The sequence below is a fragment of the Carassius auratus genome, linkage group LG44F (assembly GCF_003368295.1).
Source record: "Carassius auratus strain Wakin linkage group LG44F, ASM336829v1, whole genome shotgun sequence".
Classification (NCBI taxonomy): domain Eukaryota; kingdom Metazoa; phylum Chordata; class Actinopteri; order Cypriniformes; family Cyprinidae; genus Carassius; species Carassius auratus.
The window spans coordinates 4,991,690-5,019,635 of record NC_039298.1 but is presented as its reverse complement, the minus strand read 5'-3'; the positions used below and the strand labels follow the sequence as shown (position 1 = coordinate 5,019,635).

General features: G+C 37.7%; 2 protein-coding genes across 3 annotated transcripts; both read right to left on the bottom strand.

Annotated features, from left to right (window-relative positions):
- Positions 1 to 110: 110 nt before the first annotated feature.
- On the bottom strand, positions 111 to 7,599 carry tas1r1 (taste receptor, type 1, member 1). Its single transcript, XM_026240885.1, has 7 exons — positions 7,439 to 7,599; positions 6,924 to 7,212; positions 4,673 to 5,428; positions 4,363 to 4,584; positions 3,481 to 3,601; positions 2,468 to 2,838; positions 111 to 999 (listed from the first exon to the last, which is right to left on the bottom strand). Exons 1-7 carry the CDS (start codon positions 7,597 to 7,599, stop codon positions 445 to 447), a joined length of 2,475 nt encoding a protein of 824 aa, XP_026096670.1. The 3' UTR covers positions 111 to 444.
- A 914-nt stretch (positions 7,600 to 8,513) lies between these two features.
- On the bottom strand, positions 8,514 to 27,333 carry LOC113068370 (intermediate filament family orphan 2-like). Of its 2 annotated transcripts, none has more exons than XM_026241106.1 (9): positions 26,291 to 27,333; positions 14,874 to 14,934; positions 14,441 to 14,539; positions 13,329 to 13,505; positions 13,006 to 13,151; positions 11,471 to 11,660; positions 11,215 to 11,304; positions 10,993 to 11,129; positions 8,514 to 10,884 (listed from the first exon to the last, which is right to left on the bottom strand). In XM_026241106.1, the coding sequence occupies exons 1-9, from the start codon at positions 26,836 to 26,838 to the stop codon at positions 10,749 to 10,751; spliced, it is 1,584 nt and encodes a 527-aa protein (XP_026096891.1). In that variant the 5' UTR covers positions 26,839 to 27,333; the 3' UTR covers positions 8,514 to 10,748. The 2 variants fall into 2 exon arrangements, with proteins under 2 accessions (XP_026096891.1, XP_026096892.1); XM_026241107.1 differs by having other exon boundaries at positions 11,471 to 11,630; positions 26,291 to 27,331.
- Between the last annotated feature and the right edge of the window lie 613 nt (positions 27,334 to 27,946).

Genomic DNA, 27,946 nt, shown 5'->3' with positions numbered 1-27,946 from the left:
ATACTCATCTTACATATTGGATGGCCTGAGGGTGAATAGTTTGTTCAACAACTATTCCTTTAAAGACTCACTAAAGACAAACAGGAAAAGTGAAGCCATCTGTCCTTTTATCTGCAAGACCAAGATCATGACCAGCCGCTCAATTTAATCTGTTCTCCAAATTGTTTAGAGTGAAACTGGGCACCCATGAGACTGGAGCACATGACAGATGTTCACACAGGACAGCTGAACTGGTTACTCTGCCCCTTCGGTAGCCAACACAATTAGGCTTTCCCTGTCATTCTGCCCACTGGCTACGCATATGCCAAGCAGTCACAGTCCAGAGACAATTAGAGTATCGGCTGCTTCTAAAAGACTGAAACTGGGATTATGTTGCTCTGTATTGTTAGTAGGCTCTACTGGATTATCCTAATGTTGAGAGACAGTAGAAAGTCTTATTTGCTTTCACTGCTTGGACATGGTGTACATTTGAATGCAGTTTTGGAAGTGAGCTGCTGTATTCAATTTGGGTTTTATCAAGATTATGTACACCTTTGGCAAAAAGTAGCCACCAAGTATCCCTAGCACACTTAATAGAATGGCGCCTACGTTTAGGGCCATGGCGAAGCTCCCTCTGGAAATGCAGTAAGCTGTGAAGAACGTGATCCAAGAAATCATATATATCATGAGACTAAATGTAATGCATTTGGCCTCATTATAATTGGCCGGCAGATCTTTTCCCATGTAGCTCAGGCAGAAACAAATTAAGCTCAACACACACACAAAAAAGAGCTCGGCGAAGGCCCCGAGAGACATAGTCTTACTGCACTCCAGAATAATGCTGTTATGGTAGAAGTCATAGTCCTGAGATGGAAAGGGAGGGTCGAGGAGCATGCGCAGAAGAGAGATGAAGACCTCCACCACTGTCATGATGAAGATGAACATCTCAGGGCCTCGATTCTTAGCCCAGGTCTCATAGGATCTTGGTAGCTTGGAGGACCATTTAAATATACAAACCACCTGAGAAGAGAGAGATCCGTGTTATTATGAGAACTGACGAGGATGAATGTTATTTATTAAGAATGCACAATACAGAGATACCATATTGGTTATTGGCAAATATTGTGTATATGTACTCTTTAGGATTATAATTTTAACTTTTTACTCTTGGAATTGCTCTGTTTTCTTCTTCCTCTCCTCCAAAACAAAAGTATTCAATTTAGGTTTTATCAAGATTATGTGGTGAAAATTTTTGGTGAAAATTTTTAAGCCAAAAGTGGTGAAAATTTACATCATATATAGGTTTCAGAAGTGGGTGTAGAAAAATGGCTCAACAAACCTATACACTTTCAATGAAGTGCCCCTCCCACTTCACCTACATAGCCTAGGTAGATCAGATCAACACAAAATTTGGTCAGTGTAATCTAAAGGCCTCTGAGACATTAAAATGTGAAGACCCTGAGTTTTTGTTGAAGGTCGTTTCTGTAGTGGCCTGACAAAGTTCGATGTTTCGCCATGGATAAATAATTTCTTGTAACTCAGCCATACAATGTCTGATCTTCCCAAACTTCACATGTTTGATAAGAGTCCAAGCCTTAAGACATCTAAATGCCTATATTTGGTTAAAGTCATAGTAACACTTAATGGCAACAAGAAGTGACATGTTTAACACTGTGATGCACTGTTAGCAACATAGTAAAATATGATTTTGCGTGCTTAACATGCTAGAAACATTCTAGCCACACTTATTAAGTGCTAAAGACATGAAACAGGACATTGTTGTAGCACTGCATACTATGTCCAAGTTTCCCAAAACGTAACAAGTTTTATGAGAGTCCTGCCCTGAACACATCTACATGGCAATATTCAGCTACAGTTATAGCGCCACCTAATCTACCGCCAAAATAACATGAAAATTGAAAGATTATTATATTAAATATGCCGATGAAATTGTCTAAATATGTTTTCTTAATTTCAAACAGTAGATTGACTGTTTCACCTACTGTTATTTTAGTATTGTTAATATACTATTGTAGTATTTCTTTATATATTCAGTTATATTTTCAGTTTTCAATTTAATTGAAATTTTAGTCATTTTGTTTTGTTATATTCATTTTAGTACTTCAACTTATTTTATTTCAGTTATTAGCCAAAGCAACATTTCTAATTCCGTTTTTCATCTGATATTTATATTTTACTTTATTTCAATGAACAAAATTGTTTTACATTTTTAATAATTTTAGTTTTCGTTTCACCAACTATAAATCTAACAAATGTCTCTTTGCAAAATGCTTTGCTCGAAAAGTAGGCAATCTTTCATAAAAAAGGGGTTTGTTAGATATTTTGTTATCTAATGTATATAAATATGTATTTAAGTGTACATTAAGCGTCCAAGCACTTTTTGGGGTCTCCAGACAGAAATGAAATGAGCTCTTCAGCCATTATCCTCTTCATTACTACATTGTGAAATAAAGAGTGCCCCATAAACCTGAAAAGAGCGCACAGTCACACACGCCAGGCACACAGTGAAGCTGATGATGAAGAGGGGCTGTTTGAGGAGGCAGCCGATCTGCGAGGGTCTGCTGAAGTGGCACAGGGTGCTGCAGGAGGCCACAGTCAGAGACGCCAGCATCAGCAGACAGGTCTTCCCTCCGGCCGACTTCACAACAGGGGTACTGAGGTTGAACAGGAAGATGACAGCCGTGCCAAGGGTGAGAAACAGGGTCACACCCAGGTATATGAGCAGGGCTGTAGTGAGCGGAGCGCCCCACGGCAGGTACAGCTCGGCTCTCTTCTTACATGTCTCACTCTCTTCTTCAGACCAGTAGTCTCTGGCACACGCTTGGCAGAAAGTGTAACCTATTAGACCATATGAAATTAAGTTAGCATAAGTTTGAAGTGTTTCATAATGAGGCTACATTACAGAGTTTAAAGGCACAGTGTTTGACTGGCTGGTTCGCATGGTACTCTGACTAGAAACATGTAAATTGCAAATATTTCATTACATTACAGTGGATGAGTTATCAGTAACAGATTTTAGTGCTAATATGAAATGGATGTATTTTTTTTTTTTTACTTTTTTTAAGTCAACAAACCATCTCAGAGCCTCAGTGTTTACACTCTTTGAGTAAACCAGGGTCCTGTTTCATAAAACAGGTTTACCAAATAAGACAGGTTTATTTTAGTTATAGTCTGCCTGACTTATTGTCAGTTGATTTTGGTTCAAAATAAGTCAGAATAACTTAAATAAGCCCTGCTTATGTGGTAAACTTGTTTTATGAAACAGCCCCCAGTTAACAAATGGATTACTTGTAGTTGTCTATGTGCACTGAAAAGTAAGTCAACAAGAGAACAAGAAGAAAAAAACAAGAGAAAATGGAAGTCACAGCTGAAAAAAGTGTGCCATCTGCTGGATATACTTTGAATAACATCCTATGTGTTTCCTCCATTGAACAACCTTGTGCACTTTATAATTCTATGACATTCAGAGTGTTTTAGAACCTGTTTTGTTGAGGAAAGTGGCAGCAGGACATGCCATGCAATCAAAGCAACACTTATGCTGTCCGGTCATGAGCTTTCTGTGTCCAAAAGGACACTCTGGAGAACACAGTGACTCAGGAACCTGGACAGAGCACAAATATTTCTGATACACATGTATAATTATAATAAGAATTATTATTATTACAATTTCTGGGACTTTATTTTAATTATTTTTCAGTCTTTAATACATTAATTACAATTATTATCCCAATTATTATTTATTATTTAATTTTTTCTTTTATTATGTAGATTGCTGATGCAGATGGAAAGCTTTTTGGAAGCACGTACACTTCAAAAGTTTGGGGTCAGTAATATTTTTTGAAAAGTCTCTCCAAGTGCTAACCAAGGGTGCAGTTATTTGATCAAAAATACAGTATAATTTTTAAATATTATCATTTAAATTTATGTATTTAGCAGACGCTTTATCCAAAAAGTATTATTTAAATTATTTTATTTAAAATAATACTTTTCTATTTTAATATATTTTAAAATCTAATTTACTTTTTTGATACAAAAATAAATTTTTAGGAGCCAGCTTTATTTTATTTTATTTATTTATGGTTTTAAGATGAATTAGAAAGTTTTTTTGTTTTTCACATTTTCGCCCACTCTCATGACATGGAAAGGTAGGTCCAACTTTTGCCACAGGCTCTTGTTTGGCCCCTCTGATTTAAAGCATCATTGCCTTTTTTTTCTTTTCTTTTCTTTTCTTTCAAAATGAAAAAGAAAAATGTTGTGACCCCAGACTTTCTGAACGGTAGTGTAAGTAGTATGTCATATAGGGCCAGTAAATAGCACTTAAGGAAACTATATGGAAATGCATATAAAGAAGAAGAAACTTACCTTGGTTACAGGAGACTCTTGACCTGTCCATTTAATCTGAGAGGCGTCTAAATGAAGTTCAGTTGGAGCTGGACTGTAATTTCCCACCACCTTGAATGACCACTGGCCATCTGTCCATACCCACGTCACTATATCATAACCTGTAGGAGGGTCTCCGTTCTTATCGAAATAAAATGATGTATTTCGAATTGAAAACTGAACTCTTTTCAGCTGATGAAATACCTGTGGGATTCAAAGAAAGTAAGTTCATTAATAATTCACCTTGCAAATGTGCACTAATATTTCAGTGATTCTTCTCTAAAGCACTCACCTCCCATGGCTGCACCTTATATTTCTGACACAGTCCTGAGTCACAATGCAGGATGTTGTGCAGTGCATGTGCCACAGCATACACGGCCTTATACACATTAAAGGAGGAAACAACATCATACTGTGACAGAGAAAAGCCTCGAATCGCTATTTCATAAAGGTTTGTATTTTGCATACATGGGACACTGTGGTTGAATGGATTGTTTAGACCAGTGTCTTTCAGCCTGGGCACAGAAAGCCTTTCAAAATCGCCAAAACCACTGAATTCAGTATTTTGGACGGCGACACCAAGGACAGTCCCTATTGTACTGATCCCTGGGATACTACTCACTGTTGACGCCACCGACCAATCCTCTGTCCCAATCCACACTTTTCCTGTCACGTTTTGGTCGATTACAAAAGGAAAGAAGCCAGCGGCCCGCCTCTTATTAGCAAAGACAACTATAGTGTTGACTTTGGTTTTGAGGATTTTTTTGACCATGTCTTGCATGTACTGCTTCGTCTTGTCAGTTACGGCGGGTATCACGGCTTGATATGCGATACATAAATTGTAAAGGGAAGCTTGCTGGGATAGGCCTTGCATTCCTTGTATACCGTAGGAATTGTCACTACCGAGAAGGGCGATCCAGGTCCAGTTAAATCGGACAAGAATCTGTATCATTGCGCTGACTTGGTTTTTGTCACTGGGGATGGTGCGGAAGAAAGCTGGATAGAGGATCTTGTTGCTCAGCAATTCATTTGTTGCCTCGTAGGAGATCTACAAATACAGAAGAAAACAAATGCTAAATTAAAATGGAATAGTGAAACACACAGACACACACCCACATATATACAGTGGGGCTCGAAAGTTTGGGCACCCCTTGCAGAATCTGTGAAAATATGAGTAATTTTCAAAAAATAAGAGAGATCATACTAAATGCATGTTATTTTTTATTTAGTACAGTCCTGAGTAAGATATTGTACATAAAAGATATTAACATTTATTCCACAAGACAAAAAAAATGGCTGAAAAAATTATTAATTTTAAAATATTAAAATAACCCCACTCAAAAGTTTGGGAACCCTTGGTTCTTAGTACGTTGTGTGGTCACCTGATGATCCTCGACTGTCTTTCTGTTTTGTGATGGTTGTGCATGAGTCCCTTGTTTGTTCTGAACAGTTAAACTGAGCAGCGTTCTTCAGAAAAATCTTTAAGGTCCTGCAGATTCTTCCGTTCTCCAGCATCTTTGCATATTTGAACCCTTTCCAGCAGTGACTTTATGATTCTGAGAAACATTTTTTCACACTAAGGACATTTGAGGGACTCAAACACAACTATTTAAAAAGATTCAAACATTCACTGATGCTCCAGAAGGAACAAGATGCATTAAGAGCTGGGGGGTGAAAACTTTTGGAATTTGAAGATCAAGGTAAACTGTACTTATTTGTGTACCGGGAAACATACAAGTATCTTCTGTTGCTTACTAAGGGCAGAACTAAATGGAAAACAATTATATTTCAACAAAATAAGACAAATTTGGCCATCTTCATCGTGTTCAAAAGTTTTCACCCCCCAGCTCTTAATGCATCTTGTTCCTTCTGGAGCATCAGTGAATGTTTGAATCTTTTTAAATAGTTGTGTTTGAGTCCCTCAATTGTCCTCAGTGTGATAAGGTGTATCTAAAAAGCATAAAGTCACTGCTGGAAAGGGTTCAAATATGCAAAGATACTGGAGAACTGAAGAATCTGCAGGACCTTAAAGATTTTTCTGAAGAACGCTGCTCAGTTTAACTGTTCAGAACAAACAAGGGACTCATGCACAACCATCACAAAACAGAAAGACAGTCGTGGATCATCAGGTGACCACACACAGTACTAAGAACCAAGGGTTCCCAAACTTTTGAGTAGGGTTATTTTAATAATTTCAGCCATTTTTTTTGTCTTGTGGAATAAATGTTAATATCTTTTATGTACAATATCTTACTCAGGACTGTACTAAATAAAATATAACATGCATTTAGTATGATCTCTCTTATTTTTTGAAAATTACTCATATTTTCACAGATTCTGCAAGGGGTGCCCAAACTTTCGAGCCCCACTGTATATATATATATGGCATGATCATAACAGTTTGTCTAAATAATAAAGTAATTTGTTAATATTAGTTCTATCAAACCAGGGTTTGATAGAACTGATATTAACAAATGAATTTATTATTTAGTCAATAACCTGATGATGATAATCTAGTGAATCCTGTTATGATCATGCAATACCTGAGGGACCAGGAATGCACCGAGAGCACTGGCTGGTGTGAAAGAGTAGGAACTGCTGTCAGGACCGATGATGGCCACAGTGCGGCTGTCCACAACTGAACTGTCGTCCTGTTGGGCCAGCAGATCCAAGGTGGCCAGATTGCTGGCCGGGAGGGAGCATAAATCATAGGTCTGGTAGCCCAGCGTGACCCCTGGAAGTAGCGGTTCATTCTGGGTGCCGTTGTTAATTTCGTCCACGGCATATCTGAAGGCCTGCACCAGATGATAGCCATGCTTATTGGTCAAGCCTCTGGAAATAAAAATTACAGACAAGAAGTGTTTGCATTCGGGTAAATATGGTAGATGATAATATATCTTTGTTTGGAAGACCCCATACACGTTTTAGCTGAGCAAGAGAAAATAAATACATACCTGTAAAAAAAAAAAAACACTGACATGATCATAGACAAATGGAATATGCAAAGTACTATAAAATGACTTTTTGTAATTTTTTTTTATAATCGGCTCATTCTTACTGTGTGCAGTCGGTCAGGTAAGGTGTCGATGGGATGGTGGAATCTGAATTATGGAGAGGGAACCAGCCAGAGATGATATAATCTCCTTTAAGGTGGAGCCCTCCACTGTCACCATAGCTCAACAGACAGAGAAACACAGAACAGACCAATATCTCACCCATTCTGCCTCTGTTATGAGCCACTCGGAAACATATGAGCTTTTAAACTCTTCACACCAACCCACTATGTTTCCATACTCCGTAGGTGGCAAGGATTTGCATGCTACCTGTAATTACCCCAGAGAGATGCATTTGCCTGAAATTTGTTACCAAAGTGTTAGGATGGCTACTGCAATTGTAAGTAAAAGCACAGGTATGCAAATGTATTCCTGGGGTTTGTGTATGGTAACTATTTTTTAGTGTCGCTTCATTGGATATTTAAGGATTATTGGCAATAGTGCTGTTGCACATTCATGCTCATATTCGAGCCATTAAACCAAGATTTGGGGCACTTTAGCAGTGGCGATTAAAGGGGCAGGTGATAATTCAATGACTCATTTTTTTGCCTCCTATTGGTGTAACAAAGTAACGCTCTTGGAATGCTGCTAGAAGTCTAACTGTTATTTTATTATCTATATGATGTATTTAGTATCCATATTATGCTGTATAACATCAATTACATTTAAGTGCAAATGCTGTTAAAGGAATGTGACACTGTAATGATGGTTTTCATCTGCAAAACAAAGCTGTATTCCTCAAAAACGTGACTTATGTACCACCAGCTAAACCACTGGGAATAGATTTGCCTCTCTCAGCAGCTTTTCCCCAGAACTTCGACATATACAATTTAACCAAAGTTTTCATTTTTCTTCTAGAGTTATGCTGAACACTACCTCAGTACCCATGCAACAGGGAAATTCATGCAAAATAAGTGAGAATTGCTTAATCATGCAAAACCAAAAATTCCATGTGAAATCTGTTGGGAAGTCAAAACAATATTCATTGTCATAAATTATGATTCAATAAACGTTGTATGCAGCAAAGTTGATTCAAAAGTTTAATAAAGCATATTTTGGATGAAAAATATGAAACTGTGATAAGGCAAACTTTTTTTATTGTTATTATTTAAAACCAGCATAAAACCAGACTACAATTTCATGAGACCTGCATAGTCCTCCGGATTTTCAGAAACAAACACTCATTTCCAGACATGCTGATTTCAGCACAAGATCAGTCAGCTGAGTTCTTTAGTAAACAGCACAAACTAATACATTCTATTAGAAATGACCCACATTTAAGGCAAGAAATATTAAATAATAAAGGGTATCAACATATAACATCTAAATGGCCAAATAGAGGATAATAAAATATAAAATAATTCATTACCATTAAATAAAAAAAATAAAAAGCAGTAATTGCAAACTTCCATCAGCCAGATACTGTTTTCAGCAATCAATATATGTTGATTGTTTGAAAAATAAAAACGCGACAAAAATATATTAAACAAAAGCAATACAATAACATGAAAAGTAATACAATAACATGAATTACACATGTAAAATAAAATAAGTAAATAATGAAATATTATTTATATTTTTCTGGGCCAACTCTTGAATAAGAGTTCTTTGAATTTCGTCACAAACATATTTTGGGGGTATGTGAGGGGGGCGTTGTGGGTCATTCTTAGGAAGTGATGATGACATACAGTAGTGTGCCTCTTCAGTCACATCAATCAATCAGTTTGACTGTTTGTAATGCAATATATTTAGTATACTTTATAATGAAAATGTTTAATTTAAATGATTGTTTTTAATTGAAATGTCTGGAAATTGTTTTAGTCCCCATTTATCACTATTACAATATAATTTTTTGTTAATTTTTTAACCTAAATTTGTATTTTATTTAAATTTATATATCATGCTTTCACTACGTAGTATTTTAAAATGAATAATGCATTTTCTGAGAAATGCAGAATTTGCAATCCCACGTGACATTTTGTCTTTCTGACAAAATGTTATTATTAATATTATTAGTTATTTTTTATTTTATAGATATATTTAAAGGCACAGTTAAATGAGTGATACTAAATTTACATAATCTACTCAGTTGTCTATTATAAGCACATCAGTTATTATTTTTTATTGTGGTTGAAGTAACATAACGTTTAGTATATGTACTTTGATATTTGGTATTGTAACTTTACATTTTTTTTTATAATTAAAAAAAAAAAAAAAGTCTTCGCACAAATAGCACCTTTTCCTGAGAATGACCCACATACTGAACTTAAAGTAATAGTATCATTTTCCTTAGCTATTTTGCAGCTTAAACAAACCTTCCAAAACCTGAGGACAGATATATGTATGGCTTCCGAATCTAGAATTTCTATCATCCAGAACCTTACACCATTTACCATCTTTGACATCAATTTTATCGTCATCTGTACGAAGGATATGATTTAGGATTTAATGGTGTATATCACAGCAAAAGCATGTACTGGAAATATTCAAAGAAAAAAATACAAGGCAACTAAGACACTGTATACAGCATATTTGTAGGCACATGATTTTGGGTTTAACTGCTACTCTCTAACAATATAAAGAAACAGGGGAAAAGTGCACTCAAGGAGAATCAACTCTCACATACTGAGAATCACAGAAAGTAACGTCAGTCCAGTCCAGATTATTGCATAGATCTTAGTGCACAGTGATTTAGTTCAGCAACAATTGTACGTGGTGAAAACATCTGAACTTACTTGGAGCAGAGATATTCTTGTGAAGCATACTGCATGGCTGATCTATCGACTGTTGTGACGTTAAAAGCCTGAACTTATTCCAGAGCTCGATGTAGAGTAATACTTTCCTCTATAATGTGTTTTAATCTGTTATTTAAACTGACAGTGGTTGTGTAACTTGCCTTTCAGATTTATGTAAACAAATGAGCAATACAGATAGCAGAAATTGTCTTTTTTATGTAATTATAATACCATAATATTTATATTATATTGTTGATAATATATTATTATGATAAAATATAACATCGTATCCTTTATGTGCATTATTATATATGGTACTACTCATCACACTACAAAGATTGTGACCTCAGTTAAAGCTTGTGAGGAAGACGACGGAGCCATGCCTTGGCAGTGCTGATGAAGAGGGAACCGCTTTATTTCGGCAAGTCCTGCTCTAAGATAGCATATAAAGCACCAATACTTGCTCTTTGGGAATCTGAAATTCCACACTCATCTGAAAAAGTGGAAAAGTGACCAGACACTTAAAAGAGAGACCGGTTGTCAAAGAAGCTGAGGAACCAGAACGACGAAGGGCTGATCATCATCTGACTTCTCCATTCATGGCTGCAGCTTCTTCTTTCTCTCCATCTCTCGCTCCATCAGGCTCCAGCTCGTCCTGGATGTCATCGGTGTTTCCCGAATCACTGCTGGCCACGGAACTGACGGATGGCGATTGTCTGCAAGGAAAACTCAACACTAATCATTCAAATCCTCTACTGTTGTACTTGATATTTGCAGATCATACAGACAGGTTAACTTTGCAAATGAAGTACGGTTAAACCAACCTGCCGGTGGTGGCTGTGCTTTGGATGAGCCTCCGACAGGTCTCCATCTGTACGTCCAGCCCTCTCTTCATACTGCACATCTCCATGTACTCATGCAGGTGTCTGTTCATGTCATTCTTGGCTGTGGCCAATTCCAGCTGAGGCAGGAAGATGGTATTCATCCACAAATGAAATAAAACAAATATCGTCTGAAACATGGCATTCACAAACGTCCTCTCTCACCTCAATCTGTCCCATGGTGTCCTGGTACTCCTGCTCTCTGGTCTTAAAGAGGGACTCGGTTTCATTTATGAGGCTTCCTAGACTTCGATCCTGGCAGGATAACATATAAATGCAGAATGCATTATATCTGATTGCATTGTTTCAGATTTTTAAGTAAGTCTTATAGCCAGACATTGACCATGTGTTTTTAACTTTACATTTTCTACATCTGGCTCATTTCGCCAGACTAATAGAGAGTGGTGACTTGGTGCCAGACCTGCTCGTGAGTCTCTCCGTGAGAGTCGGATGCGCAGGACGCTGTGGTGCTGGGGTTCAGACTCTTGTGGTTACTGAAATCCTCCCAGAGCAGAAGCGTCTCCTCCGTCTCCTCCCACGCCAGACTGTCACAGTCATCGTCAAACTCGAACGTTTCCCGCCTGCCAACAAACCAATTAGCTGAGAAACCTCTGCGCACAAGACAGGCATCAGACACAGACGTGGAAGAGAAAAGAGACACAAGGAGAAGAAAAGAAAAGGAAAATCAACAGATCCACAATCGAAAAGATTTTAAACGAAAGGGAAGGCAAAATCTAATAAACAAGGGCAAAAGCATGCTAATAACCATATTTTACTATAGAGATTATTAAAGTAAGAAGAATCAATAATATAAACAAATAGATGGTAAAATCTCATTCTCAAATAGGAAAAATGAAAGAAACTTCCTCTTTGTAGAGGAAACCAGGATTAACTTTCAAAAAAAAGTATAGACATGAAAAGCCATGTACAGGCACAAACAATGGTTTACTTTTTCATTAACCAATCAGTTTTTTCAGGCTGTTTTAACTATTTTTAGTTAAACTATAACTATTTTAATGTATATTCTCAACTATGTTATGAAAGATATAACGGAATGATTTGATATACTATTTTACTTTTTGCAATATGTGCGTAAGATGTCTATAAATTGGTATTCCCACTCAATGTATCTATACGTTGCATCTAATGTGCATGTGTTCATGTTTTCTTAGGGAAAACCGTAATAAAAAACAAGTGTAATAATGGGAGTAATAACTTCTTTACATTTTCATTTATGCATTCAGAAAACGCTTACAGAGAATTCTGGCTATGAATTGTGTGCATATTTATTTTTATTTTTTTTTACCGAAAGCAATCCTCTACCACTGAGCCACAGGAACATTGTTCAGTTTCATAAGAATATTTCCTTCCAGACAAGAATACTTCTTTCCCTATTGACTTCTGTCTCCCCAAAATGCCTGATTAACATACTGTTTGTCCTGAAAAATGAGACAAATTTAAAAGATAATTACAAAATGATATCATATTTCCCTAGGAGTGCTAAATTTGATCATTCTGTCAATATCAGTCATATTAAAGACCAAGGAGAGGGAGTGTTTATGATCAAACCGCCAATCATTTGATATCTCTGAAAAGCCCTGAATATACAGGAATGTACAGGACATTCAGACTAAATGAGATTAAAACTGTGGCATGTATGGTGAAAGTATAGAGGACAAAAGTCAATGCCTGGGTCCCAGGAGGATATGAACACTAGATGGCAGTAAGTGATCATACACCAATCCACAGCCCATAATCTATACTTTAACAGCATATTTTTGCCGCTTTAGTCCACTTGTAAAATTACACAAGGTTTCTTAAGCACCAAAATGCTGAGATTTATTACAGTATTTAAGAATATTTTGAACTTTATTTCATTTTAAGTTTTAGCTTACAATTCATTCACACACACTCAAAAACATCCGAAGATGCCCTCTAATGGCGATGAGGACTTACATCTGGTTGAGCATCCTCTTCATCTCATCAGTGATGTTGAGAGAACCAGGCACATCTTCCTCACGGTGGGCAGAATCACCATCAGTTTCCACTCTCTGCTCCTCTGATTCACCCTTACACTCCTTCCTCCTACACACCACCATCCCCTACAACACACACACACACATTCTGTCATTGCTGAAAGATCCAAATTGCATGATAAGCTAAGCTACTGCAAATGAAATCTGTACTAAAATTAGCACATTATTGAATGTTGTATTGTTAAATCCATTATCTAAAGCTGTGCGTCATTACAGGAGCACTGTGATTGTTAGTTTCTGTACCCCTTTTTGTTCAGGAGGAGCTCTGGATGGACTGCCGTGCAATATCTTGCTCACATCCTCCGAGTTCCTCTGCTGTGCCACGTCACAAAGCTTGGCTGTGATGTCGATGCGTCTGCAGATGTCCATATCAACCGTCATGGCTTTCTCCTGGATTTTAGTGTCCAAGTCAGACACTTCCTATACAAGAACATGAGCATGTGAATAAAAGATATTGATTTAACAGAAAACTGGAAGAGGGAAACATTGCACCATAAAAACATAGTTAAGAATTATTGCAACCATGCAAACATCCATGAAGCATGACAAATTGGTTTTAAAAGTAAAAATGCATTTTTTTAATACAATCTCAATTAAATCATGAAAAACTGCATGCATAAAAAAAATAATAAAAGAAAATAAATAACAATTATATGTATATGTGTCAATCTTTTTTTGTATGAGAATGAAAATTTAGAATTATATAAATGTGTTTTTTTGTTTTATATACTATTTCCTCATTATTTTGGAGTTATTTATATTTAAAATAAATTTTATATTTTATATTTTTATTTTAAGTGCATTTGTCTTCTTTTTTTATATTTATATTTGGCTTTAATTTCTTTTTATTTCAGTTTTAGTTGTAGTAACTATAGTAGGCCTACCTTGACTTAACCTATTTATTTTTTAGTTATATACGGTAAATAAACAGCACTACACAGCTGTTTTTTGGGGTTAGTAAGCCTAAACAAACCTCAAAGGGCTGATAAAATACACCGAGGTCATTTGGCTGCAACAGATGGTACAGCTAGCTTCTTTTGACTAGCTTTGCAACTGTGCATTTACACTGAAGAACATATCCAGGGAGGCAGCACTCAGCTGTGCTTTATTACTTAGACTGAGCAACATGAGCGAACAAGTTGCTTATTTTCCCACACATATCTATGGGCAACGATTCAGCCTGATATCAGAGAAATTTACCTACGGGTTCATCTTTATTTCCCTGAATCACTCACAGGTGCAGTCAAATGATGCTTTTGTTTCCCGGTTTTAAATCAGGCGCTGTTGTAAATGGGTATTTGCATCTTTGGTGTGCCATCAGTTGTGTGTAGAAGTCAATAACGGAGGAAACTTACATCATGAGGCATGAGGCTTTTGAAGACCACCAGCTCTGTTTTAAGACGATCCATCCTCTCATTCAGTTCTCCCTGCACAGCTTCCGATGACTGAACAGTCTGTAAAGAGAGCATTTAGAAAGTTCTCCTGTGCACTGAAAAAAATGACAGGGTTGGCTTTTTTATTTTTAGCAGAATTCATTTACTTAATTGTTTTAATGAAATGTTTTGACTGAACTTAATGTTGAGTTTCCGTGCTACAAAACTACATTAAATCAAGCAAATCTTTGGTTGTTTTTTTTCAGCATTGTTTATTTGGTCTCAGAATATATTTGTTAAAATGAGGGTGGGGAATTTTCTTCTCTGCACTAGCATTATCTTACAGCCATGCGTCAGTGCATCTGTATGGATGTCAAACATCAACAGTCACAATATGATAGGTCTGAAATCTCACCTCCTGTAATGTCTCCACCAAAGACTCCATCTGCTGACGTTTAGACACCTCCTCCTCCCATCTGGAACAAAATAACAGCCCACATGGGCATTGATTGTACTTGGAATAAATGGGCACGGTGTGTCATAAAGTCATGATCTGGAGTCAGTTCATTTAGGATTCAAATGATTCACTCAGAAGAGGAAAAAAGTTATTAAAGGTATCTCAAGGTATAAGAGTGAAGGTGCTTTGAAATAAACAAATAATCTTACACATTTACCCCACAGCTCTTATGATAACTTGATTTTATATTACATTTAACACTGGCAGCCAAATGTTAAGAACACTGAAGGCTCGAGTAATGACTGCTGAAAAATTCAGCTTTGCCATCAAAGGAATAAACTGCATTTGAAATATATTACAATAGAAAACAGTTATTTTAAATTGAAATGATATTTCACAAATTATAACAGTTTTTACTGTTTATTTAATAAAATAAAAACAGCCTTGGTGAGCATAAGAGACTGCTTTCAAAAGCATAAAAAAATATTGGAAACTTTTCCACTTATCGCCAGTATAAGGTATTATATAAACTCCTGTATTTTTAATAAGCTTCTGGGGAAAAAGTTTTCAAGGGTGCACATTTTCAATCCAAAATTCTGTCATGAAACTCTAGATGGCGCAGTTCTAACTCAATCTGACATAATGACAATGAATGATGCAGCTGATTGGTTTCTTTTCACATCAGCAGCCAATGAGCTTGCTGCTGAACATTCACATACTCGGCTAGTGCTTGCTGTAGCAGTTGCAGTGTGCTTCAGAAACCCTCCACCTTCCCCAGCTCCACTTGTATATCCTACTGGGTAATGTCATGTATGTTATATATGGGGGTTTTATCATATATGTTTTATGTGCAGCAGCAGGATTTCCTACATGCTCACAGCAGCATGTCTGTGAATGTATTGGCAGTAGCAAGTCTCGGTACTCAGTACATCATGGATCCAGGCGGACAAGACTGCAGAGTCAGGGACAGTGTGGATCTCTCTGAATGTCAGTGGGATCTAGTGGAGCTGACTATACAACAGCCCAAGGTCATGAGAATCAGACTCCTCTCATTTCCTCTGCTACAGCACTGCACACGAGAGCTTTCATTTTATTCAAAAGACACTGAACACAATACAAATGGAAACTCTCTCCAAAATAAGGCAGTGTGGAAAATGGCATGAAGAAATGTAGAAGAATACAGCATACTGAATGTTTTTGAACACTCACCTGGTCAAAAATAAGCACTGGATTAAAACTTTTTAACTGCTATTTAGAAAAAGAAAGATGAGACACACTACAAAAGGAAGAGCTGCCTTCTTTGTTCTTCACCATTAGCCAGCACTAAACACACTGCTGTGACTTCTTCCATTATGTGAGATCAGGCCAGTCGATATTAATACACATTGTTCAATTTATGGGAGAGTTCAAATGACTTCTTCCAATGTTTCAAAGGGCTATTATAGGTAAAGAAAGAGGAAAATCTGGTTTTAGGTCAAATGTTCCATGTGTACCATTGTTGTCTTAAACCGCTTCAAACGTGTACAAGTGAATAGGGCAAAGAGTGACACTGAGGGGATCATCATAGCACCTGTGAAGACCTAAAAATGGGTGTAGAGACACACCCATCGTCTCATTTGTCCACCACCTCTGAAATGCAAAGAGACAATAGGTATTGTCTAGTTCAGACTTCTTTCAAAAACACTGAAAAGAATCTCACCAACCACAAACTTTTATACATCTATATGAGGGCTAAACAATATGCTCAAAAATGCATGCCATTTCTTAGAGATGGGGGAGGGAAGTAACCTAGAAGACAGAGGATGATATGACCTATGACCCACTATTGCCCCCTAAACATATTTTGCAGACAGAGATGGTGGCAAAAGGTGGAGAAGTCTATACAGGTCACACTGTAGCCATGAGCTGGAATGTTATGTACAGTAAATGAACCCTTCTTAAAATCTGAACTAATGAGCAAATGACCCACACCAACCATTCCACATGCTTTCTGGCATTTCTGGATTATTATTGTTATTTTTTAAAAGCTTACAAATTGGAAGCTGACATACAAATGGGAAGCTGACATAAATTGTTTTATTTTTTAGGATTTGTTTTATGATTTTCATAATGTTGCAAATGATCAATTATGAAAATGATCAAAGAATTAGCAAACACTGTTTGAAATATCTTGTGCTTTAAATATCTTGTGCTAAATTGCTTTTTCGGGTAGCTGACATAACATGCTGAGCATTATCTTAAACTAAGGTGTCTTAAACTCTCCAGCATAGTTTTGGATTTTGTAATCCAATAAGCTCTCAGCTATTTCAAGAAAATACTGTAGTAAGTGGCTTGCAGTGGAGTTCAGTGGTATGTTAGGCATGTAAATGATCACCTTTGCTTTCTATAAATGTCTGTTTTTTGACCACTGTTGTCAAGGAGTGTGCCACATTCAGGGCATGTATAGCACATTAGGCTCATTTCTTACCCTTTCACTAAAGACAATGATCTCTAAACTGCTTTGATTCCTTATGATACGATTCAGTTTAAGTGTTTAAGTGATTGAGCAAAGCGGTTTATCAGGCATTTGAAAACAATGGACAGTATTGGAATTGCTCCTGGTCAATAAATCCATAAAATGAGTCTTAGTCAAAAAGAGGTTCGGGTTGATAAAAGTGAAAATACAATAATAGTATTATTATGCAATTTAAGGCTAAAATACATATTTATTAATTAAAATCTATATAATAATCTAGCTTCTTTGATTTTCATAAAAAATATAAATAAATATAAATAAAAAACAAATCTTGCAAGGGCAATCAATGCAATGGTATAAAATGATTCAGTACTGAGTTAGCTCAATCACTTAAAACTACATTTGAAAATAAGCCTGTGCTTTCATTTTGAAATAAAATGAATGCCTCATGACAGGTGTGTTTTAGACCTCATATTTCCTTTCTGAGGTCTAGGCCTTACTCATAGTCAAATTTCCTTTTACAAAACAAGAGAATCCTACAATGTCTGGAAGTACACAAATATTGCTGTATATGCAATATTTGTGGCTTAACAAAACAAAAGCTGTCAGGCTGTACAGACCATTTCATTAGCGTGATGGAACATAAGTTTGTTTCATGTGCCACAATTAACTTTTGGCAAGGTCCTTCTGTCCTAAACCCTCTAAACCATGAGCTAAATGAACAGACATCATCTCTGAGCTGTTAATCAACAAGAATCAAAGTCAATCATACATTTCGAGAAAAAGGGGGTACATAACATTTAATTGGAAATGCTTGCTTAGGGTGGGCAACCATCTAAAACACCTTAGCAACCACCCAAAACACGAGTTTATAATGTCCACATACTGTTAATAACTTTGTTAAACCAAATATATTCTTCTTGACTGGTAACTGCTAAAGGTGGTGTAGCTGAAACGTCAACATATTTTATTGTTATGAACACATTTTTTAAATAAAGAGTGCTAAAAGAAAATCCTAAAAATACGTGCAAAGATGACCTACATAATGATCCATCTCCAGACTGTCCCATGGGTCTCCAGTTGTGCATATCGGAGTCTGTACCCGACACCAGAAGAAGAGCGAGCTGTATTTCAGATCAATATATAGAGCTACTCTGAAGAATCACACACACATGAACACACAGATCTAAACCCCTCCCTTCTGTGCCACACAGGGTCTATCCAGACAAAGTACTTGATTAACAAAAATATAATAAATTAAGGAGCCATTGGCTCTTATACAAAACAAAAAAGTGGCCATATTGTTAAGTGCTTATTGTGCCTATTTAAGTGTGTATTGTTTTAAGTGCCAAAGAATAAACGTGTTTTATTTCATTCTTTTTTTTATAAGCACTTTTAACATTTCAGTCATACTGTCATGTGTTTATGTCTCCCCTCCTTTTACAGCATCAGCATTTTAATCCATCTCCAGATGTCCAGGGAACTAAGGCTCACTTAAATTGGGAACTAAACATCTTTTCCAACTTGAGAACTATATACAGTCACAAAGAATTGTTTATTACACACAATCTGTGCCAATATCACAGGCCATAGCTATGTCAATATGGCCATTGAGTGCAGTTTGGGCTCCTCCTCAATGCATCCTACAAATATTGTCAAGCTCCTTGCATTCTCTCTTATCATGTAGATAACAGGTTAAGTAAAACTATGAATATGCAATATAGCGCATATATTTAGCAAAATGCTTCTCTTTATAGTTATTTTTACTAGTGGACCAATGAGCTTATGGACACCAAATGGTTGAGGTTACGTGGCATTGCTTACAAGCTTTGCACATTCTCCTCTTCAAAGTTCAGTTAATTCATTTAATATAAATTATATAAAACCTATAATACGTTTTCATTTAATTGCAATTAACATGCAATTATGTGTTCAAAACCACTGCATTTAGTACACACTTAAGTATTTTCGGTGTTACTGTGTACTCTTTCTGTAATAAGTACTCTTTTTAAAAATATGTTAAAGTGTACTTCTGTTCACAGAGGAATAGACATCATCCAAACTAAAGATGGGATAGTCAAGCTTTTATTAAAGCATTTGCGTCACTGGGGCTTTTGAGGTTCAGTTTTTAAATGCATAATGCATTGGCTGGCTGCATCTACTGCTCCATCTGTCTGTACACTAGCTGGAAATTTACAAACCTGCACAATAAAACACGGTCATTCAGAAATGCATTTATTCACCACATAACTGATAGCTTTGCACCAGCTGAATCTATCTGGAGGAAATAAAATCCTTTGAAAGTCAATCATGTGCATCATCATGAATAACTTGCTAAATTAGGAGAAAAGGGCTGAACAGCATCTTTCAGGGAAATCGGCAGGCTGGAATAATTTGTTAGCTTCATTAGCACACCTCATATGCAGCTACTTCTAAGATCCCTGACCAGAACTGGACAGAAGTCTACAGCCATGGTTCACAGGTCAGTGGAGATCATCTCCTGGGGTTATAAAACACCTTTTGAAAGTGTGCATTCCACAAAGCCGTTATCTACCGAATGCAATGCATGGTCTTTGTGATAGGAAAGGTTTATAAGCATGTGACACAAATCATGGTAGCCCAAAGCACGATAATGAAGGTATCAATGAATAGTTCTTAATAGTACAGATTCAAAGAACAAACTCAGGAAAAGGCCGAAATGAACAGGATGATACAGAACAAATGATGAATGAAGGGATGATTCAAACAGAGTTGAAGAGGCGAAAACAGATGAACAGGATAATACAATCAAATCAAAAACCATAGCAACACATTAGAAATGTAGATAATTTCCTACATGTAGACATGTAGGAAATTATCACAAGGACAAAAACAAACCAAAAAAAAACTAAAACATCACATTAGCCCCTTTCACACTGCACGTTGGACCTGGAAAATTACCGGAACATATTACCGGAACATTCCCGTGTCGCCTTCTGTGTGAAAGCAAACACGTCCCGGGACCTAGTAACATTGCCAGGTTCAAACCCGGAACGAGCGCTGTGTGAACAAAAACAAATGCTGTAAAGGGTGTGTCGTAATGATGACGCACGTTATCGCGTGACTCTTTTACTGGGTGTTTTGAAAGAAGGACAATGTTCACGGTGAAAAAATATGTGCAAACTGTAATGAAGTAGAGATCAGGTCGTTCCTCACTTTCCACTCTGAAACTTAGATCGATCACCAGCTTCAGTGAAAGTTAACGTGCCTGGCGTTTTCGACTCGTACATTACACGTCACACGCTGATGTCACGTGTCTTTACGGGTTGTGTATGAACACACCCACACACACACACACACACATTCCGGGTAATCACTTGCAGTGTGAAAGTGCAAAATCTAACAGCCCGGGAACAATTGCCGGGACACATTTACCCTTGTATTTTCCAGAATCGCATTGTGAAAGTGGCTATTGTGACAGTACACCCACTCCCAAAAGGAGCAACCTCATGTAGAAAGTTCACTGATGAGAGGTTTAGGTTGAGGACGATTGTGAGTAGCGAACAGAGATCCAGAGGAGCTCCATGAGAAAAAAGAGGTGTTGCAGGAGGGAGGTGGTGGAGGTAAGGTTGACAGTACCATTGACTGAACTGACTGACAGATAACACCGATGGAAGAGAAGCCCCAGTCAGAGACAGAGAGACAAAGAGCCAGGGTGACACCGGGGGTCCTGAGGGCCAAGCAACTGAGGCGGGGAGCTGGAAAAGAATGGGGTGAAGCAGAACCAACTGTGTACAAAAGGTGTAGCCGGAGGGAAGGAGGAGCATGATAAAGCCAGAGGGATGGAGGGACAAGCCAAAGCCAGAGGAGTGGAATCATGTAGCGATGGATGGAAGACGACTGACCAAGGCGGAACCGATGGGACTAAGGGCCGAGGTGGAATCCAGGCCTCAGACACTGAAGGTGGAGACGGGGTCTTGCAGGGTAAAGCTGGAGACTGGATGACCCGCAGTGAGACAAAACTCCAGGATGGTGCTGACTGAGGGTTAGCTGAGGGGCTTGCAGGAACCAGCGGAGACAGGGCTGAAGAACTTATATATATATATATATATAAAGCAGTGAGTGTTGGTCGGGCTTCTTTCCATCCCCTCGTACTCCACTAATACTCGCTCCGGCAGGTGTGATGTTGGCAGCTCAAACACGTCAATTGATCAGGCTCTCCATCTGCGGCGGGCTCAGGCAGATGCTCCGTGCAGTCGATAGTGAGCTGTGTGCTTGGCTCAGGTTTTGCAGTGGCTGTAAGTGATGGTATCAGTTGGGGGTTATCCCACTGCAGACACCTGAGGATTGCCTCTCTCCATGTTCCCTTACTCAGATCAGGTAGGTCCATCTGTAAATAATAATTGGCTCCAGTGGTCACATCATCAAAAGCTGTGTGCTGGACAATTTGGCAGAATCGAGCAGTATACTCCAACAAAGGAAGTCCTTCTCTTGCGAGGGTGGTGAAATTTTGTTAGGTCCAGTATTCTGTCACAAATCATGGTAATTCAAAGCATGATGATGAAGATAAAGATCCTAAAAAAGTTTTCACAGTACAGATTCATGGAACAAAAAAAGGCAGGCAGGCAAAATAGAACAACCATGAAAGACTGATGATACCAAGAGGTACTTAAACACACAGGTTGATGAGGCAGACACAGCTGAACAGGATGATACAATCAAATCAGAATCCGTAGCAACACATCAGCCACGCAGACAGGAAATGAACACAGGGACAGAAAAACTAAACTGAATATCATTGTGGCAGCTTGAGTGTATTTCTCTGAAATCTGGCATGTGTTTAATCATAAAGCTTCTAGACATGATAAACATTTTCCCAGAACAACATTCATATATGTGAATATAAATAAATCTGATTTAAAAACGCAACAAAATCATAGGCAAAAATCCTCAGACAATCCACATTAGAAATTCCAATGAAGATACAAATTTAAATATAATGCAAAAACAAAAAATATACAATTATAGGGTTATTTCCAATACAATACATGAGTAACACATTTATCTTAATAAACCTGAATTTCTATCAAAGCCATAGAATTCCCACAAAGGTTTATCAGACGGAATTCCAATGGAATGGGAGGATGGGCAAAGAATTCCCACAACTCTCCAAGGGGTGGAGCTGAATGACTCCATACACTAGATATGTTAAGCTTCCTAGAATATACAGTCTGTCACTATATGGATGTTTTATAGCTTTTGGGCTGTTTTGAGTCAGGAAAATAACTGGGCTGAATGTCTTTTTTCCCTTTACAGCAATACTGGTTTTTGTCATGCTGTGCTCTAGCCAGGAACAAATCCCATTCCTAAAGACTCTGAAAATAGCCAAATACAAAAAAATAAAAAAAATAAAAAAATAAGGCAAAAAATTTGCCACATGCAAAGACATTAACAGATTGCAGTTCTTTGCAAGCTGGTTCCAAGTTACTTTTCACTTTAAAGAACACAAGCTATTCAAAACATTCAGTCTGCTGCCAAACCTATGCTTAGTTTAGAAGATGGTTTTATATTTGTTTAAATAATTTCCTGGGAGACAGTATTTGCAAATGAGCCTGCTGCCACATTTTCCACCTGTCCCAGATCACATTTAATATATAACAGACCACCAACATCCATCCTAACTGACCGGCTGCTACTGTGAAACTCTATCTGACAGCCAAAACAAACATGAGACGACAGCAAAGACAGCAATGCAAAAAATAGTTAATTTTGTGTTGACCACTTAAAGAGCCAGTAAGATGAAAATTCTAAGCTTCCTATCACTGTTTATAAGTCCTGTACAATAGGTTTAAATCCATCCAAGGTTAAAAAACATTGTCATTTTGTCAAAATATCATTTTAAAATTAGCTCAATTCTCAGAGATCCCCAAACGATTTGCACGAAGCTGTTCAAAAGATTAAGTTTCCTTAAACCCCACCTTTCGGTAGCATACTGTGTTCTGATTGGTCAACTGACATAGTCAGCTTTGATTGGTTGTTCCGCTCACAACATCACGGTAAACAATGCGTTAGTATCTTTTTGGGGTGAATTATGTCTTATTCCTCTCATCGCGAAGCAAACAGTAAAATAAAAAACTTGAACAGTCTCGCTGCTTTTTCTTCTGTGTGGGTGTATTCAAGCCGCGCGCTTCAGTTTGAATCTGAATAGTGCGTTCAGCGCGGGGGCGTGGTCACGAAGGGAGACATGAAAAACAGACATCGCGTTGTTTTCATATGGCTTACTTTATCACAGAATATCTGTTTTCGGCAGCACTTGTTTAGTTTTAAAGTAGACATGTCAAGCTTTCTATAGATATCTCTCTCATGTCTCTTCGTTGAGTATTCACGGAGTTACACTTCATTTTAATGACGTGTTTGTACATGACGATCAACGCAGACAGGCTGCAGACAGCACACATACTGATAAGACGCTCGGGAGAAAACAGACACATAACTTCATAATCATACTTCGCGTTGTTATTCGGAGATGCTCATTGGTATAAATAAAGTTGGTAATGAACCCTATTTTATGGCCAAACGCTTTGAAAATCCCGCTGTACTCAGCGAGATTAGAAAAGCAGTCATCAGTGAAATGTTGTGAACACAACAAAAGGGATTTGTTGTACTGCTCTGGTATTGTGGTCAAAATGAATTTTAGCCATTGGTTCTTCTGATCTTCATTCTTTGGCAGTGAAAATAAAACAAACTTGCCTTTATAATTAAAAACACACTGTCTCCTCGACATGATACTCTCACACAAACCTGAGCGTCTGTGTGGGGGGGGGGGGGGGCAGGTCAAAGTTCTGTTTCTCTCAAGACGGTAGGCGGAGATTATTATGCAAAGTGTTCCTAGTGACGTACATTGAGATGGGCAAAAGATTTGAAATCTATAACGACTCGTTTCAGGGATTCAGAGTCGACTCCTTACTTTAGAAGCCAATAACTTTATAAATAGAGTACTTTTTGGTTTAATTACTTTGCACATTGTTTACACTGATGGACAGCTACATCATACACTGCAATACAGCAAATTTTTGATTTCCCATCTGTGTGGCTCTTTAAGCCGAGTCAGGCAAACATATGACTATTTGCTCAATTATTTATCTAAAAAATAGCCCATTCCTAACAGCATGGCTATTGTAAGCACTGAATAATCAATGGATGCAGACACTCTTCATAAAGTGGTGTTTCCAGCTCACTCAAGATCTGGAAATGTGGCTCATTTGTCTGCTTCTTCTCACAGACAGTCTACATCTGTTCTGGCAGACGAGAAATCCTCTATGGGCCTTCTACAGCCAGACTATTACATTATTATAACAACAGAGCCACTGAAACAAACTAAGATAGCAGCACAGCCAAGAGGAACAGTCTGAGAAACACAAAAGCATCTCAGGATTACTGTATTTATTGTAAGTCTGGGGTTTCTAGATGACCGGAAATGCCTTAAAGTTACAGTAGCTCATTAGTGTTGAGCAATTAATGAGCCCCAATACTGTCTGCTGCAGGTCAGAAACAAAAACTTTGGCACATAATTTTCCCAGTTTGTTCCATTCCCATTGTACATTACAAAAATAATTGGTCGAATCAGAAAATTAACTGAATGGCACACATCAAAGAGTCATAAGAGAATATAATCGGGAAATTCCTTATGTATCAAGCAAACCCACATAAAATTGGTGGAAGTGTATTGCAATAAATATTAGTCCCCAAAGAGAAAAAGAGAAACTGTAAAGAGATTCTACTGTAGTTTTAGGACAGATCCCAGAAACTCTCCTATTGAATGGGATGGATTTGCACAGATCCCCATTTGGAGGGAGAGAAAAAGCTAATGGTTTCTGTCAGATAAGATGTCACCCTTGCTTTCTCAGGTTTCATATCCAAACCAGACACTTTGTAATGGGATAATGGAGAACATACATGGGATACAGATAGCCCCTTACTGTTAAGACTAAAACTGACCCCAAGGACAGTCGCATAAAATAGAAAGGAAACACACACTGTTGTATACTATAAACACACAGAGGGGAAATTTTTTGTTTTTTAGAATGAGAAGGGCTATTTAGTTTAAAGTATTTTATAAGCCAGCTTACAGAAATATGTTCCAAGAATGTGTTGCTAACATTCACATTAGGATATGAATGTTTTGTAAATGTTCAGAATGTCCAGTTTTTTTACCTTTTAACCGATTTACATTTTTTTCTTGGTTATGCGAAAAAACATTAAGGGACGTTACTTTTGAAAGTACTCACAATGTTCTGAAATGAGTAAGAAGCAACTGAAATGTAAAAAAAAAAAAAAAAAAAGTTTAAGTGCAGTGAGATGTGAAAGAGAACTTCGTTTAGTACTCACATCCCATGTGACAGCCGCTTTCTGTGCGTGTGCTTTGGATGTGTGCACTCAGAAAATCGTTTTTAAAGCTGTTTTGTGATTGTGATTTTGGCTGCTTTGTTTGTTATTATTATTATTATTATTTTGATCAGTGGCTGTTAAATAAAAGCTGAATAATTTAAGCAAAAGATTAAATAGGTGACTTTGTCATTCTGGTAAATAAAAGCCATTATTCAATATTTTGGTCTGGTCAAACCAATTATTGCTCTATTTCTAATGGGAAGCATAGTTTTGGCCAAAGTACCAAAGTAATAACCATAACACAGTGTAACAGTTAGTAAAGCCACTGTAAAGTAATATGGCATCTCCAATTAATAGGCCTATAACAAGCTTTCATTTTTGTTTCCATTCACAGTGGATGACTGTAGACGACAGTGGTAACTAATATCAAATCACCAATGTCTTGTAGTAACAATAATTGTCCAGTCCTAACTACAATATTATTTCTTGATTTATAAGACAATTGTGAAAATTTTGCAGACAAACACTTGAAATAAGCTTGAGCTGGACTTACTTTCTCCTGTACTCGTCTCTCTCGCGCTTGACTTTGGCCAAAACATTGTACAAGGCCCTGAGTTCAGGTGTGATGGTGTCGATCTGAACGCCGACACCGTCAGTTTGGGTCCAGGACACTCCAGGCCCCTGATGCGTCTCAAAGCGTCCTCCGTATCGGGAGCTGTGTGAGAAGCTCCAGACTCTACCGGGGAGTCTCGACGGACACGGTGCGTCTGAGTGAGGCAGCTCGAGGCTCGTCTGGACCGCTTGGTCCCGGGAAAACAGCAGTCGGTACCGGGACTGCTCCTGGGCGTGCTGCAGCTGGATCTCCAATAACCTATTTCTGCGCTCTAACTCGTGGACTTTGGAAAGGAAGCAGCGGAAGCGGAGATTTAGTGTTTTCAACACATGAATGTTGGAGCCCAAATCGTTTCTCAACGCGCTGGTTGCCATGGCGCCGGACCCGCTCCCAGCCAAACACGCTTCATTCATACCGATGGGTGCCACGGATTCATTGAGCAACATCGGGTTGAGAAGCGGGTCCGGGAAACGTCGAGGCAAATCCATCTTTATTCGTGAGCAAAGTTTCTATGCATCAAACTGCAGATGCTGTAAAGCAGCATACGTCACCTCCATGCTCTCTCGGACGCAAGGTGTACTCCCTTAATCTAATGCCACACAAATAACAGGCCATAGTCGCGCTTCTAGCGGTCGGATTAAGCGCGTTAACCAGTAGACATTTCATGAACTCACAGCTGCCCTCCTACCATCCCCTGGTGATTAAACGGGCCGGTTATTGGTCTCGACTTAACGGAGAGACTCAGGTTTCAGCCCAGTCTGGGAACACCATCCGCAGGAAACGGGAGGAGAGAAAGACATGTCCTCCCGCCCTCCTGTAAGACACGCCCTTTTAATTAACATATTACATGAGGGGCGTGATCATTTGCGCTGTTGGCCGTAGCATTTAGTGCAGTGCCTTTAAAAGTATTTACATATTAAATATTTGGCTTTGTATACAGTGTTCACGTTATAAAAGAAAACTTTGTTTGTTTGGGGTCTTAATAAATATGACATGGGGTCATTATTACAGTACTTATTTGAATTTTGTGTGTGTGTTTTGATTTATGCAAATGTTTCTATAAGAGGGTACCGAAAAAGCAGAAATGTTTAAAAAGGTTATAAATATGCTATGATGAAATATGCTTTGAGACTTCTCATTTTATAACATTTATAATTGTAAATAATAACAATACTCAGAAGATCCATTAATAGATATTGCTGCATTTGTGCTGTTATTTTCTCATGAGGAAGGCTTTTGTTAGTTAAAGGGTTATTAAGACTTTACAGGATGGAAAGAAATATTGTCAAACTGTGACCTGTCAACCAGTTTAACCTTATTAAAACCAGTCCTGGTTATAGAAAGAAAACCAAGAAGGAAAACCTTTCTAAAATCTTAATCTAAATTTTCAGTTAGGCAGCATATGGCTCTAATTAACTCATCCACTCAAAGTCATTAAATAAATAAAAATTCACCCATACAGTCAATTAATTACGGTAATATGGAAAAAATAATTTAACTAAAAGGCTTTCGGTCTTTAAAAACAGGTCTTAATATTAACCGGATAGAAGCAATAAGAGAACCTTTAAAGAACCTTCTTTTGCAGTTTTATTATAT